Source organism: Cimex lectularius, unplaced genomic scaffold (assembly GCF_000648675.2).
Source record: "Cimex lectularius strain Harlan isolate CLEC.00 unplaced genomic scaffold, Clec_2.1 scaffold61, whole genome shotgun sequence".
Lineage (NCBI taxonomy): Eukaryota > Metazoa > Arthropoda > Insecta > Hemiptera > Cimicidae > Cimex > Cimex lectularius.
This window is the reverse complement of record NW_019392650.1, coordinates 1,305,358-1,320,563: the sequence shown is the minus strand read 5'-3', so window position 1 is coordinate 1,320,563 and position 15,206 is coordinate 1,305,358. Positions and strand designations below refer to the sequence as shown.

The 15,206-nt window shown below is 35.1% G+C and overlaps 1 protein-coding gene across 1 annotated transcript; it reads left to right on the top strand.

The window, feature by feature from the left end:
- The first annotated feature begins 1,973 nt into the window (after positions 1-1,973).
- On the top strand, positions 1,974-11,377 carry LOC106672695 (glycogen [starch] synthase). The gene is made up of 12 exons (XM_014404312.2): positions 1,974-2,375; positions 4,795-4,979; positions 5,040-5,231; positions 5,283-5,480; positions 6,034-6,296; positions 6,359-6,479; positions 6,621-6,787; positions 6,851-7,043; positions 7,096-7,270; positions 10,511-10,722; positions 10,788-10,988; positions 11,056-11,377. The coding sequence occupies exons 1-12, from the start codon at positions 2,237-2,239 to the stop codon at positions 11,080-11,082; spliced, it is 2,073 nt and encodes a 690-aa protein (XP_014259798.1). The 5' UTR covers positions 1,974-2,236; the 3' UTR covers positions 11,083-11,377.
- Positions 11,378-15,206: the final 3,829 nt, after the last annotated feature.

Sequence of the window (15,206 nt, the reverse complement as noted above, 5' to 3'; positions counted from 1 at the left end):
GATTTTTAAAAAGATTGATACAAGGCTATTTTCAAACGTGTAAAACACGCCCTGATAAATCTAATCGCAGACTGTACTGCTATACTTTTCAACAGAAAAAAAATGTTTTGAGATAAAAATTTTTCACAAATGTGTGGTAATTAGTGACCGTTACTCGATGATAATTCGAAAATCGTGAGATGCGGTCTGGTGATGTAGGTTTCAGAAAAACATTTTCTTTATCCTGCCAACGTTTCAATCTTTATTGAGATCATCTTCTGGGCCTGGGATTTACAAACATTGTTTACATTTAACAAATACATTTAGGATGTGGAAAAATGAATTTATACAATGCAAAATATATTTTTTATATTCAATCAAAGTATATGAAGCAAAAAATATTTTTTCACAAAACTACGTGCAATGAAAAAATAATACAATTCTTCAGAAATGTTGTTAATTTGTTAACAAGTTTTTTTAAATACAATTTATTTTATATATTGCTATCTGTACAAAATATACATTGGGCAAATAATTTGTTGAAGTCATGAGGAGCGGTCAAGAAAGAGGTAGTTTAGAAAAACACTTTTTTAATTTTTTTTCCCAGATATTTCAACCTTTATTTGGGTCATCTTCAGGGCATAAAGTGCGGTGCTAGTCATATGGTGTACAATATTGGTGTTGTGTGAAATTGTTACCTACAATAGGATTGTGTTTAGGAGGATTGTAAAGCGGCCCATACACGCTCAATATTATTACACAATATTTTGATGGAGGCCCTACACTGCTCAATATTATTGCGCAATATTTTGATTTGTGCAATAAATTGTATCGTATGCAGGCAATATTGATGGTTGTGCAATATATTGCACTATCGCGAGCACAGACGTACAACCTTCAAGGCAATATATTGTGCAATTAGTTCCAACCAGAATTTCATGTAGTGAAGTCATGTTGAGTGATAGTGATGTGTGTTGTGTGATTATCGCTGTGGGTGCCAGTGCGAAAAAGAAGAAGAGCTCGCAAAAAGGCAGAAAATGGACCAAACAGTGGCTAATTGATAGGGAAAAGTACACCCACGAAAAATTACTTAATGAACTGAGAGGGTCTGAACCAGATGACTTTCGCAACTTTTTACGGATGAACGGCGAAATATCCCACAGAGCTGGAAGGCCACGATAAACGTCAATCAATTCGAAAATGAATTGCCTATCAGCTTCCTTGGCAGCCTTGACGACGCGACTCTACCACGTGTTGATACTGACTGCTGGGATATTGCCTACAGACGGCACAACTTTTTCCCGTTTGCACAATATATTTTCAATTTAGCACAATATATTGCACAACCTTTCAATTTCGACTACACACGATCAACTGTATTGCACAAACCTAAATATTGCGCAATAATATTGAGCGTGTATGGGCCCCTTAAGGGTGAGGCGTTGAGTTACGAGTTAGGGCTAGTGGGTTAAGTGGAAGGATAGTTTAGAGTGAAAACTGGGTGTTCAGATAAGATCCTTCACGAAAGGGATTTCAATATCTTTATGGATAGTTTGATTGGTGACATAGAAAGGAGCATTGAGGATACGGCGGAGAGCTTTAGATTGAAAAGATTCAATTCGTCAGATGTTGGATGATTTGGCCGAGCTCCACAGCTCGCCTACGTAGGTCCAAATAGGTCTGATGAGTGTTTTGTAAGCCGTTAGTTTGTTATGTACGTTTAGTGTTAATTTCGGGCCAGTGGGTTTCTGAGTCGTCTTTTGTTAAGTTCTTGACGTTTTAATCTTGTATGTGGGTTCTATGTAAGTCTGCTATCTAAGTAAAGCCCAAGGTAGCGGACTTGGTTCGATGGTGCTTTGGCGGGCAGGCTTGACGTTCGAGCATAAATTTGATGGATTTTTTTGTTCGTTCAACCTCATGCGCCACAGATTAACAAATTAGTCATTTTTGTTAAATCTTGTATCGATACTGGTACTTTTAGTTCGATATCCCGGTATCTCGTGTCTAATCGAGATCGATAGACAACCGTTTCTCCGGTGTTTTGATTTTTGCAGATCACTCTTTTTTTGTGTTTTTCGTCGGCTGTTCTTGACTATTAGTTTATTTTCCATCCCGTTTCATCTGCTCAGGTGGAAAGTGGGGCCGTCTTTTCTATCCATATACGAGGTCGGTTCTTCTGCTCGTATTCGTCACCGCGGCGATTTTTGCCGGAGCTTTCACTAAAACTTTCCAAAAAGATTTCTATTTTCTTCTCTTCATGGCTTCCAAGGGGAACAAAAAGAGGTTCTTCAGGCAGGACAGCGCGTACGATCTGAGCGCGGTGATGGATCGAGGTTTGACCGCCAGCCAGGGCAACAAGTGGGCCTTCGAGTGCGCCTGGGAGGTGGCCAACAAAGGTCTGATTCACAAAAGAAAAACAACCTTTTTACAGGGTTTTGAGTGTTCTTAATTTTTTTAACAATAATTTCCTAGTCAATTTTATCATTTAATTGGGGAAAAAGAAAAAAAAAATGATATGAAAGAACTAGTTAAAATATAAAAATATACAAACATTTTTAATAAAATAATCCAAGTATATTTTCCTATATAGCCTCAAAAGAAGTTGAAAAATAAAAGACAGTTAAATTCAAAGAATAAGGATTTAACAAGGGTCCTCTTTGATCCTCTCATTGTGCTCTTGGGGTGTCTCAGCAAAACTACCCAGACACATAAGCCTGGAGTGTATTGAAAAAGCAAATGAGGCGGCTAACGCTGGGATGTCCCATCCTCCACCTTAACTACTCCGGCCGGATCGGGCCCCTGATGCAAAAAAATTCAATAAAAACACAATTAAAAAAAAAAAATGGCAGCGTCTAGGGGCCTTGTATATCTAGAGCACTGTCGATACATGGTCCTCGGAGGACAGTTTGTAGAAGGGTCATCCTCACCCTATTAAGAATAGGCCTTGCGATGTTGACACACGGACACTTACTTTTGAACAGAGACAGCATATGTGTTTGGCATGTAGAGAAAGGTTGCTCATGTTTCATAAAATATAAATTTGTTGAAGTTTTGAGAAGAGTTTGCTGAATTTACGACCTTTATTCAGGTCAACTACAAGAATAGCACCACACTTTATGGCCTGAATCAAGGTCGAAATGAAAAAAATGAAAAAGGCGTTTTTCTAAATTACCTCATTCTTGACCGCTCCTCATGACTTCAGCAAATTATGAAACAACAGGTCACTAAATATAAAGGAGAAGAAACTGAATTGTCTCACTATAAAGCGAGCTTCTAGTAATACCACCCAATATGAGAATTGGACGAGGCAGCGTGTATCTGGGTCCCCTTTTCCGTTTCTTGGAGGAAACAGGGTTGTTTTTATTGTATATAGAAATGTGATCTGATTGTGTTTTGGGCTGAAATGATCTAGTCTCTGGAACCTAACCCCAGTGGTTAGGCGGATAAGACTGAGATCTGATAACGGACTGCCAACACCTTAGGTGGGTACTTGAGGCTTGCTGTAATTTATTGTAAATTACAAAAGGAATTGCTGGTGGACTGCGGGAATTAATAAGCTGTACTCACACTTTGAATTTATATAACTCAGTAATCAGTAATCCTTATTAACCATCCCCTAGTACTTATCGTTACTACATGATCTGCGAGACCACCTGATTTTGATTCAGATTGATCTATTATCTTTTAGCAGATTCAATCAGAGATTCTGAACCAATGATGTCTTCTTAATTCAATGACTTGTTCAGCTGTATTCGGCAAAAAATGAAAAAGGTGTTTTTCTAAACTACCTTCTTGACCGCTCCTCACAACTTCAAAAAAGTATAATAAATAATTCACTGTATGCTATATTGTATTTCTCAAGTGTTAATGTTTATTCCGTTCTGTACTTTGTGAACCTTATGAGTTGAAATGAAAAAAAAAGAAGAGAATAAATAAATATTTTTATTCCACCGTCTTATTGCACGTTAGTTTTTCCTTTTTCAGGGGAACCACTTTAGATGAGATGATGTATCGACCTGCTTGTTGAACAACTTGAACAAAAGGATCTTCAGTAAGGTCACAACAGAAACGACAATTCTTTAAGTTTTTGCTGAGCTTTTGACGATTATATTGTCATCATCAGGGCTTTAACTCTATGAGTGTTGAAGTATATCTGGAGAGAAAGAAACTGAATTTATCATAAGATTAATTAAAATTAGTTGAAGCTCAGTATCTTGGTTACCCATAATTATAACTACATGTCTCTTTTTCTTAAAATAAATAATAAAATTATTTTTTTCCTCAGGTACATTAGAATATCACAGTTAAAATTCTAGGCTTTTTTAAATTGTACTATATATAGATAACTCGAAAATAAAAGTGCTAACTTCTACCTCAAGGGAGAGACATGAGGCTCAGGTGGCTTTTCCGTTACAAGTATATATATAATATAATTGTCGAAAGCTCGGAAAAAACTTAAAGAATTGTCGTTACTATTGTGATCTCACTGAAGATCCTTTTGTTCAAGTCACTTTTTATATATTTTTGTCCAACTATCCAATCCATCCTAGTTAAACTTCCAGGCTTCACCCCAATCTTAATTTTGATATGTGTCATCTTTTGCAGACATTTTATCATATTGTTTTCTATAAGATTATGACTTACATACATAAATTGTTTAAATAAAAATGATTGTTTGTATTCAATCTGTGTTGATTAAAGAAAATTATATAATTAGAATAAGATAGAAATGATTTTTTTCTTGTGAGTTTGTTTTTAACTAAAAAGTCCAAACAGTATTTTTACTAGCACAGACATTTTTCATTTTTGTTCCAGTCGGTGGTATTTATACAGTCATTAGATCCAAAGCTTTTGTCTCAACTGAAGAATTCGGTGACCAGTACTGTCTGCTTGGACCGTACAAGGAGGCCTGTGCTAAAACTGAAGTAGAAGAAGAAGAATTTATATACGGTACTCCATTGCAAATTGCAGTTTCGCGTATGCGAGACTCAGGCTTTCAAGTAAATTGTTTCATATACTGTTGAAATAGTGTAGAAATAAAGTGAAGCTTTGTTTTCCAGCTCCGTACTGGTACATGGCTTGTTGACGGCAATCCTCAGGTCATACTTTTTGACATAGGCAGTTCAGCTTGGAAGCTTGATGAGTACAGGCAGGAGCTTTGGGACAGCAGCAACATCGGGATTCCGCACGCTGACATCGAGACGAACGACGCAGTAATACTCGGATATTTAGTTGCGACATTTATAAACGAGGTAAAATGGCATTATACTGTATGAGTGTGGATTATTGAAAAATGATGTTAGTTCAAGAGGGCAGCTGAAGAAGTGAGTTGCAGTCAACCAAAAATTTTGGCTCACTTTCACGAATGGCAAGCTGGAGTTGGTCTCATCGCGCTCAGGACCCGGAAAATTGAAGTGGCCACCATTTTCACAACACATGCTACATTACTTGGAAGGTACCTTTGCGCTGGGAAAATTGATTTCTACAACAATCTTAGTTCTGTTAGTATGTTTATTTTTTTAAAAATATTTTTTTAATCTGATGGTGATCATCATCATTCAACTTCAAGAAATTCAACCAAATTTTACATCATGAATAAGTGCTAAAATAAACTTGTGAATTATTTTGGTAAATAGAGTGGGTAAATTGAGCAGGGAGGGTTAAATTAATTATATTAGAAAAATGTAATTGTATTGTAATTTTTAGACATACAGTAGATCATCGTTATAACAAATTAATATGTATTAGGACTACCCAAAAGTTGTTGTAATAAATCTGGTTTATAACAACCATTTTTTTAGAGGTGTAATGTCATCATTTGTAAAAAAAAATTCTACTGTGTTTGTTTGCTGCTTAGTTCTCTAGTTAAACATCTTAATTTTCCAATTGTTCATCATATTCAATAACACAATTTAAATAATTTTTCTAATAGTTTAATCAATTTGTCAAAAATATACCCCCCTTTTTTTTGTATTAATTTTTTAAATTGTTCATACGAATTACAGCCTATTCTACTGTGTTAATGAGTTTCTCACAATTGATTTGTATGTTTAGTTTAATGTCGATGAGGAAGCTGGGAAAAGGTACATATATCACCGGTATTGTTTAGAAAGAGCAGGGGCTCATCTGGCCCACACTTTTACAACCGTGTCCGACATTACAAGCTTGGAAGCCGAGCACCTGCTTCACAAAACTCCTGACATAATCACGCCGAATGGGCTCAACATCAAGAAATTCTCTGCCTTGCACGAATTCCAGAATCTACATGCACTCTCGAAGGAGAAGATAAATGAATTCGTTCGTGGGCACTTTTACGGGTAAAATGTTTCTCTTATATGCACAACCACGCCTATAGCATTTCACTCAATCTAAATTTCAGACATTATGACTTTGATCTGGATAAAACATTGTATTTTTTTACTGCCGGTCGTTATGAATTTAATAACAAGGGGGCAGACATTTACATTGAAAGTCTGGCCCGGTTGAACCATTATCTAAAGGTATAAATATTGATTCGACTCTAACAAACGCATGGGCCAACTAACAAAACAGTTCAGTTATTGAACACACACAGAACTCGGTGGAGGTACATTTTGCTTTTAACTCTGTCATTTAGCATGTTTATTTTCTTTCATTTTCAGGAATCTCATTCAGAGGTAACTGTAGTGGCTTTCCTTATATTTCCAACAAAAACAAACAATTTCAATGTCGAAAGTCTTAGAGGAAGTGCTGTCACAAAAAGCTTGAGAGAAACTCTCCTTGACATCCAATCTAAAATAGGAAAAAGAATGTATGAAATATGTTTAAGGTATAAAATCTTTCCTGTAATAATTTATCACAGATTTCTAAAAAGTTAAAAAACACTTATTAGTGGTCGGATGCCTGATGAGAGTGAACTGTTAACAAAAGATGATAAGATGAGAATGAAAAGGTGCGTATTTGCGATTCAGAGACATGGCTTGCCTCCTATTACCACCCACAATATTGTGGACGACTGGAATGACCCCATACTGAATGCTGTGAGGCGTTGCCAGCTGTTTAACACCGTCAATGACCGAGTCAAGGTTACAAAAATTCTTAAACGATTTTCAAAAACTCCATGAGATTTTGTTTCAGATTGTGTTCCATCCAGAATTTTTAAGCTCAACCAATCCACTGTTTGGCCTGGACTATGAGGAGTTTGTCCGTGGGTGTCATTTGGGAGTTTTCCCCAGTTACTATGAGCCATGGGGCTACACGCCTGCCGAGTGTACTGTTATGGGTATTCCTTCGATTACGACAAACCTCTCTGGTATGATATTATTTAATGGTATAATAAATACAATTGTCATTTTATGCTTGGCCATTTATGATAGTTTTGGTCTGCTTACTTTGCTGGTTTGGTCTACTAAATGAATTTCAGCTTTCAGCATCATCTTCAGTCATGGGTTTGTGGAGGCCCTGCAAAAAGGTCATTCACACAAGGAAGCACAATTTAATGAGTTTTGTCGAATCTACTATTAAAGACAAGAAAAGCAAGACTTTAATATTAAACATTTATTATTTTTTTATCAAGTTATTTTTAATTATACATATACTCAATTAATTGTACACAATTTATTCGAAATGAAAAATTTATGTCACAGGCAGGATTCAAACCCATGACTTTCGGCTAAATACACCGCTGCTCTACTACTAGAGCTAATGTGACTTCAAACACCCATGCCATAAACTTTTCATTTCGACTCACCCATTATTTCAATTGTAAGCAAATCGTGGCTTCATATAGAAACACATTTTATATTAGCGAGACTGTGTATGATCCACAGGTGTGGTTCTAGGTTAATACCAACTTTTATTAATTTTTATCAAGTTATTCTTAATTATATGTATACTCAATTAATCATACAAATTAAAAAATTTGGCACGATTTGCTGATAATTGGAATAAACGGTGAGTCGAAATGAGAAGTTTGTGGCATGAGGGACTGAAGTCACGGTAGTTCAAGTGGTAGAGCAGCGGCGTATTTAGCCAAAAGTCGTGGGTTCGAATCCTGTCTGTGACACAAATTTTTCATTTTAAAAAAATTGTGTATAATTAATTGACTATTTGTATAATACAATTAATTAAGGTTTTTAGTTGAGATAAAAAAGTCAATGGCACTAGCGGGATTTGAACCCACGATCTTCGGCTAGATATGCCGCTGCTCTACCAGTTGAGCTATCTCAACTAAAAACCTTAATTAATTAATTAACCAATATATTAATTGGTCAAGCGGACCACGAAATTAGTGAATTTAATGATTTAAAATGAAGTATACGTCACTAAAGCTCTCCGTGGCCATTTCATTTGTCGTCGAGAATCCAAACCGATTACACGACATTTGAAAAATGGCAAAAAGGAGGGAAAATACAAAAGGTGGGGTTGAGATGAGAAGTTAGTGTCCGAGTGGATCGAGGGCACAATAGCTCAAGTGGTAGAGCAGCGGCGTATCTAACCGAAGATCGTGGGTTCGAATCCCGCTCGTGCCATTGGCTTTTTTATCTCAACTAAAAACCTTAATTAATTGTAATATACTAATTGGTCAAGCAGTACACGAAATTAGTGAATTTATATGTATAATTAAGAATAACGATAAAAAATAATGAAATGTACTAATATAATAAATAATAATAAATATACTAATAATACTAACCTAGAATCACACCTGTAGATCTGTACATAGGCCCACTAATGTAGTACAATTGTTAATAAAATGTGTTTCTATGTGAAGCTGTGATTTGCTTATAATTGGAATAAATGGTGAATCGAAATGAGAAGTCTGTGTCATTTTGAAAAAAAATAGTGTATAATTAATTAAACATTTAACCAATATCTTGGTCATTTCCAATTATTTTTGTGCCTAGCCTCTATGAATTTGTCTATAAGATGCATTTCAAAATTTCACCATCGTCAGTGGTGGCTTAGGGTATAAGCAGGGAGATGCAAGGCTCTAAATAAAAAAGTAGTGCAAATTGTTCCCAGAGGGTTTCTTCTTCCCGCTCTGTTTATAAAACCCATCAACCATGTCTAAAAGAACACAGTAGTGAGGAAAGGCCGACCAAATTGATTGGAAAAGACCAAGTTTGTCACACTACAGGCCACAAGAGGAAATTGCACAATTTTATACACTCAAATACAAAAACCAGACACTTGTATTTATTTGTTTGTTTCCCATAACAACTAGGTATAAAGATTTACAGTTGGCTTAAAATATAAACAACATTATTAACTTGTTTTTTACCCTTTTTAGATTACAAATAAAGAAAATCAGTTAAATTTCAACCTTTCCAGAGCCAACTTGTCGATTGAGTTAATTGCTTTTTTTTTAAATGGTTTTCTTTGATGAAAAAATCAATTTCAGTACAAAATTAATTATTAATATTTTTCTTAAAAGTATGGTTTTAAGTCAAGATTTCATCCAGGCAAATAATTTGGCCAATGACAGATGTTAGTGTTCTTTACATTGCCCAAGTCCAGGGTGTGATGTGCTTTACAATCCACGATGGTCAGATGGAAGTCTTGATCAAAGAGAAGGTAGTGATCGACCACACGTGCGATAGCTAGAGATGACTGCTCACCAAACTATGGAACTATCGTTTAATGGCTTCCTTGAGAGGTAGTCAACTCAAATGGTTCGCAATGTAAGGGTGAGTTCTAATAAAGTCCTCAGAAGGCTTCATGAGAATAGCCGTCTCTAGACGTCTTCTAATACTGGAGAGGCGTTGAGTAGAAAGGCGATTATTCACAAATCAGCATTTCGCTTGGACCCTTGAACATTGGGGCGGCTGTTTACTTCACAGATGAGTGCCGGTTTAGATTGTGGCAGTCAGATGGCCAAGACCATGTATGGAAAAGACATAAAGAATGAATCTTTGCTTTATGTGTGGTGTTTAGAGATCATTAGTCAATGATTATTCAGAGATCGTGAGATGTGGTGTGGTGTGATGTAGGTTTTAGAAAAACATTTTCTTTATCATGTCAACGATTCAATCTTTATTGAGATCATCTTCAGGGCCTGGGATTTATAAACATTGTTTAAATTTGACAAATACATGTAGGTTGTGGGGAAAAAAATGAATGTATACAATGCTAGAAAATTTAACTTTGCTTTATGTGCCATGCGTGAGTTACAGCCTTTTCAAAGACAATATTTATGGTATGGGATGAAATCACCATCCATGCCCATACCGAACTGATTATAGAATGGACCGCACTAGGATATATCGAGGAAGTTTTTCTAGAAGCTGTGGTCCCATTCGCTCCATTTATTGGGGACAACTTTCTGTTGCAACGATAAAAATACATATACTTTGAAATAAAAAACAAAATATGAATGTCCAGTTTTTCTTTGATTATAATATTGTTAAACAATTATTTACTCAATATTAATAAAAAAATAACTCTGTAGATGTAGTTTGATCACCTGAACACTGAAATTCACAGTTTAAAAAATTTGTTCACTCCAAAAAACAAACAGGAATTCAAATAGTAATTCTTGATTTATTTTCAGGGTTTGGGTGTTTCATGGAGCAGCATATCCAGGATCCGTTGTCCTATGGGATCTACATTGTAGACAGGCGGTGGATTAGCGTTGAAGAGTCAGTCAAGCAGCTCGCCAAATACATGTACCACTTCACCAAGTTGAGCAGAAGGCAGAGGATCATTCAACGAAACAGGACAGAAAGGCTAAGCGACCTTTTAGACTGGCGGAGTCTAGGAATTGTATATGGAAACAATACACTGTCATTTTTAGAATTGGTTTAACCTTGTTTTCAAATTATTTGCAGTATTATCGTCAAGCAAGACATAAAGCGTTGCAGTCAGTTTACAATGACATACCATCTTTTGAGGAGGAGTTCAAAGGAAGGAATTTAAACTATCCACGCCCTTATTCAGAGCCGCCTTCACCATCGCAGAGCAAACATACAACTCCTTCTGGCTCCAGACAAGGAAGTGAAGATGAAGATGAAGTCGATGAAGAAAAAGAGGTGACAAAAAAATTATTATTTACAATTATATTTTTAACTTAAACTAAATTTTGTTTTAATGTTCCAGCTTGCAGAATTGCAATTACACCATTAAAACCTTTTAATGAGGATGTAGAGTGATTTATAATTTGTGTTAACACAATCCTACATGACAAAACTAAAAACTTTTCAAAGTAAAAAGAGTTCTTCCAGCTTGTATAGCTGATCAGTACAGCCATGATTCATTGTGCCATTGTAGTTTTTATGTAGTCAGTTTTGTATGCTTATACCTATAAAAGTTATTGTAAAATTTTTAATTTTGTTTTAATTTTAGATATTTTAAAAATACATCACAATAATTTCCACTTTATCTGAATGGAAAATTCAAAATATATTATTATGAATTGTTATAGGTTGTTATGTTTTGGAAAATTTAGTTTAATAAAGCAGATATTATATTCTGAACTCTTCTTTTCAAATGATAATAATTGTAACTTTCTTTTCCTGTGTTTATTCCTGTGTTAATTGACAACAAAGTTTTTGGGAACAAATAAAAATTAGCTTGGTAATTTCATTATTTTGGTTTTCAGCATGTTGCTATTTTCAATAGTGGGTTTGTGTGATTTTATTCTTTGACACATTGAGTAAGGCCATTTCAATTTTCACCCTCCTGGATGGCCAAAATTTCTTTTCCTAAAAATGTTTGGTTCTTTGTATTTGAAAACAAAGGATACTGCTGAAAGAGCAAAGTTAAACTGAAAGAAAATTTGTTGTGTTTTTTTGGCCTTCATGCTGGTCACCAGCACTATATGGGTTAATCGGGTTCTTTTAATCTGTGAAAGAAGGTGATTCCTACATTTCAAAGTGTGTCTGACATAACAAAACTGAGAATAGGCAGACAAAAATGATTAAAAATGGTGAAATTACATTATTAAAAAAAAAAAAATTGTACAAGGGGTAATAGTAATAGTCAAAAGATCATCTTATAAAGGATGAAAGATTTGCTATCACAAATCAATTGATTTTTAATTCAAGACATTGCAGAAATGCAATTCATGTTCCATATAGACATAGAGCATTTGGCTGAAATGCATTTATTTAGAGTCAATATTTTTTAGAATTTGTAACTTTTCAGTTAAACTGTCTTTTTGTCTTGTTTGCATTGGATTTCTGTTTGAATTGAGTCTTAATTAATGTTTTGGTCAGGCATCCCTATAGGGGTCCACGGTAGCTGAGTGGTTAGCATGATAGATTCTTGGCTATAATTATTTTTATTGTACAATTTGATTCAAGAGCTTATATGCCACTTTTACCGAAAGGAAAATTTTTGATAGGATCGAGCATTTCTGAGTTTGCCCGATGGAAGACGCACGAGGGTGTTTTTGTAACAAGATGGCCCACCTCCTTTATTTTGAAAATGATTAATTTCAACAAAAAATCATTTTCAGTAAAAATGGCATAAAATAAGCTCTAGAATTGAATTGTACAATAAAATATGGGATTATCATTTAAAATAACAAACTTAGTGTCAGTTCCCAGCTAGATGAGAAAGTTATGTTAAATCTGTTAACGCCATGCAATTCCTAAAGAAAATTAACTTTGGGTTTGTATAAGACCATTTTTTGCTCAATTTAATTGTTTACAAATTAAATGGGAGTACTATGGAAGTAGATACATACATATGTATTAAAAGAATGGAAAAAAAAAATAAGCAGAAAGGAAAATCAGAAACTCCATCACTTTTTGTTCATTTAGAACCGCATCTCACGATTTCTAAATAAATTAAGATTCACTTTGATTTGAATCCGGGAGCTTTACCTTACTCTGATGAGCGCCATGTCAATGGCTCAACTGTTGCAGCCTCTGATCCCCTTAAAAATATCTTTTTTTTTATCATAGCCTCACCCTCCCTGGCAGTTAAAGCCACATCTACGTAATAATTCAAGCAAAACCTATCACTGCGATTTTATTCATAGCTAAACTGTAAATTGTTAAAGTTCAATTTGACCATGTGGCTTTTTAATAATATTACGATAATAAAGTGCTGGGAAGAACATTCATTTTGACATTGTTTTTTTGGAAGATCTGTTCCCTTCTATTTATCAAAATTAGAAAATCCAGATACTTTATTAAGTACCATAAACCTAATAATATCACATTTAGATCTGTCCCCCGATGCAGAAAGTGGCAGCATTGATTGACAGAGAACCTCACACTGTAAAGAGCACTGTTGATTGGTGGCCCCTAGAAGACCTGACTCATGGAAGAGAGCTTCCTTCCCCTCTTAAGAATTTCACCATGTAAGGTTAACACATCGACCCTTACTTTTGGGCCAAAGCAGTTGGGCACATAGGAAAAGGTTGCTTGATGTGTCTTATGTAATTTAAGGGTGCAATTCCTTGGTTCCATACAGAGACTGAACTGCAGAATTGTGCTTGAGCACGGCAGTGAGCATTTGGGCCTCCTGTTCTGGATTTTGGAGGAAACGGGATTGTTTTATTATATAGTTCTGATAGTTTGTGTTGAGTTGTGATTGTATAGTGTGTGTTGAGGGTGATTGTATTTATTAGCATGAATGTGTAGTGTGAAAGGGTCGATGGTGGAACATTGACACCCCATCAACCCTCAATTAGGCTAGTGTATATAATAGGAATAAAGTGTAATAGAGAAATATCAAGTACTCCACCACCCTGAGTGAATGGTATGTATATAGGAAAGAATGTATTTAAGAGTGAGAGTGTGAGTGAACCAGCTGTTGTTGGCCCCTGGAGCCCAACTTCACTCGCTGGTAGGATAAGACTGAAATCTGCCAACTCTTGGGAAGGGTGATTTTTGAGGCCTGTTGGTAATTTATTGTAAATTACAAAAAAGCTGGAATTTCCATCAGGCTGTGAGAAGTGTTAGGTTCAGTAGCTAGCTAATACATCAGTAATCAATAATAACATCAAAAAGTTTTTCTTTCATATTTAAATCCCTTAAAAACAGCTGTGTATCATTAAGTTTATATATTAAAAATAGTTTATTTAGCTTAAATGGCTTCAAGTCTGTGAGTAATAATAATAATAATAATAATAATAATAATAATAATAATAATAATAATATATAAAGGAATCGCCAGGAATTTGTAATGCCATTTTTTTCTCTGATTCGAAAAGTGGTCTCGAAGCAATCAAAAATAATTTCTCGGTTGACCCTTACATCTTAGAAATTCACAAATATCTCTATGAAATCAGAACACTCAACAAACATGTGGTATTTGTTTGGGTTCCTAGTCATGTCGGCATTTCTGGAAATGAAAAAGCTGATCAACAGGCAAGGAACGCCACAAACCATCCTCAAAGAACAGATCAATTTCCTCTCCGTCAAGATGATATAGTCGTTTATGTTAAAAACATTATCAAATGAAAGTGGGCGGCAAGTTGGAATGTTTGTAGAGATAGTATGAAAGAAATTAAGCCAGTTGTACATAAATGGCCAACTGAGGAACTTGAGAGAAAAGAACTTGTGATTCTCTCTAGATTGCGAATAGGTCATATCAGGCTAATCCATAATAGGCTTTTGATAGGCAGCAACCTTCCAACTTGCCCTCGATGTATGCGAAGTGGAGAACGCATCATTTTGACAGTAAAACATATTTTGGTCGACTGCCCCACTTTACAACCCTTTAGGCAAAGGCTCAACCTTTCGAGTGATTTACAGGAGTTACTGGGTCCCCAGTGTTTCTTTCGAAGAGCACTTTTCAGCTTTCTCAAATTTATTGGAATTTATAATGAGATTTAGGCCTTTCCCCAAATTGTTATACCATTGAATGCCTGCTAATGTTTGAATGAGAGTTGCAAGATTTCTTTTTTCAGAAGTTTTTGAGGCTGCCGGAGCGGAAAAATGAAATGGAAGAAAATACAAATTGCAGGGTAATGAATTGCAATGCCTAAAATCGCAATTTAAATAAGAAAAATAGCTCCCTCAAAAAAAAAAAAAAAAGTGTTATTGTGTTTTGTTTCTTATTATTGTTATGTAGAATTAGTTTATGTATCATATTTGAATGGAAGAATAAAAGGATAAGGATGAGCCTATACTCATGCTGAGACTTGCTAGTCTGGAACAAAAATTCACAATTCTAATAAAAAAGAAACAAATAAATTTTATATGTAATTTAAAATGGGATTTTTGCATACATTTGGCCTTCCAAATTAAGAATTTTAAAAAGAAAAAAAAGAAAAATTAAAGCTTGGATGGCAA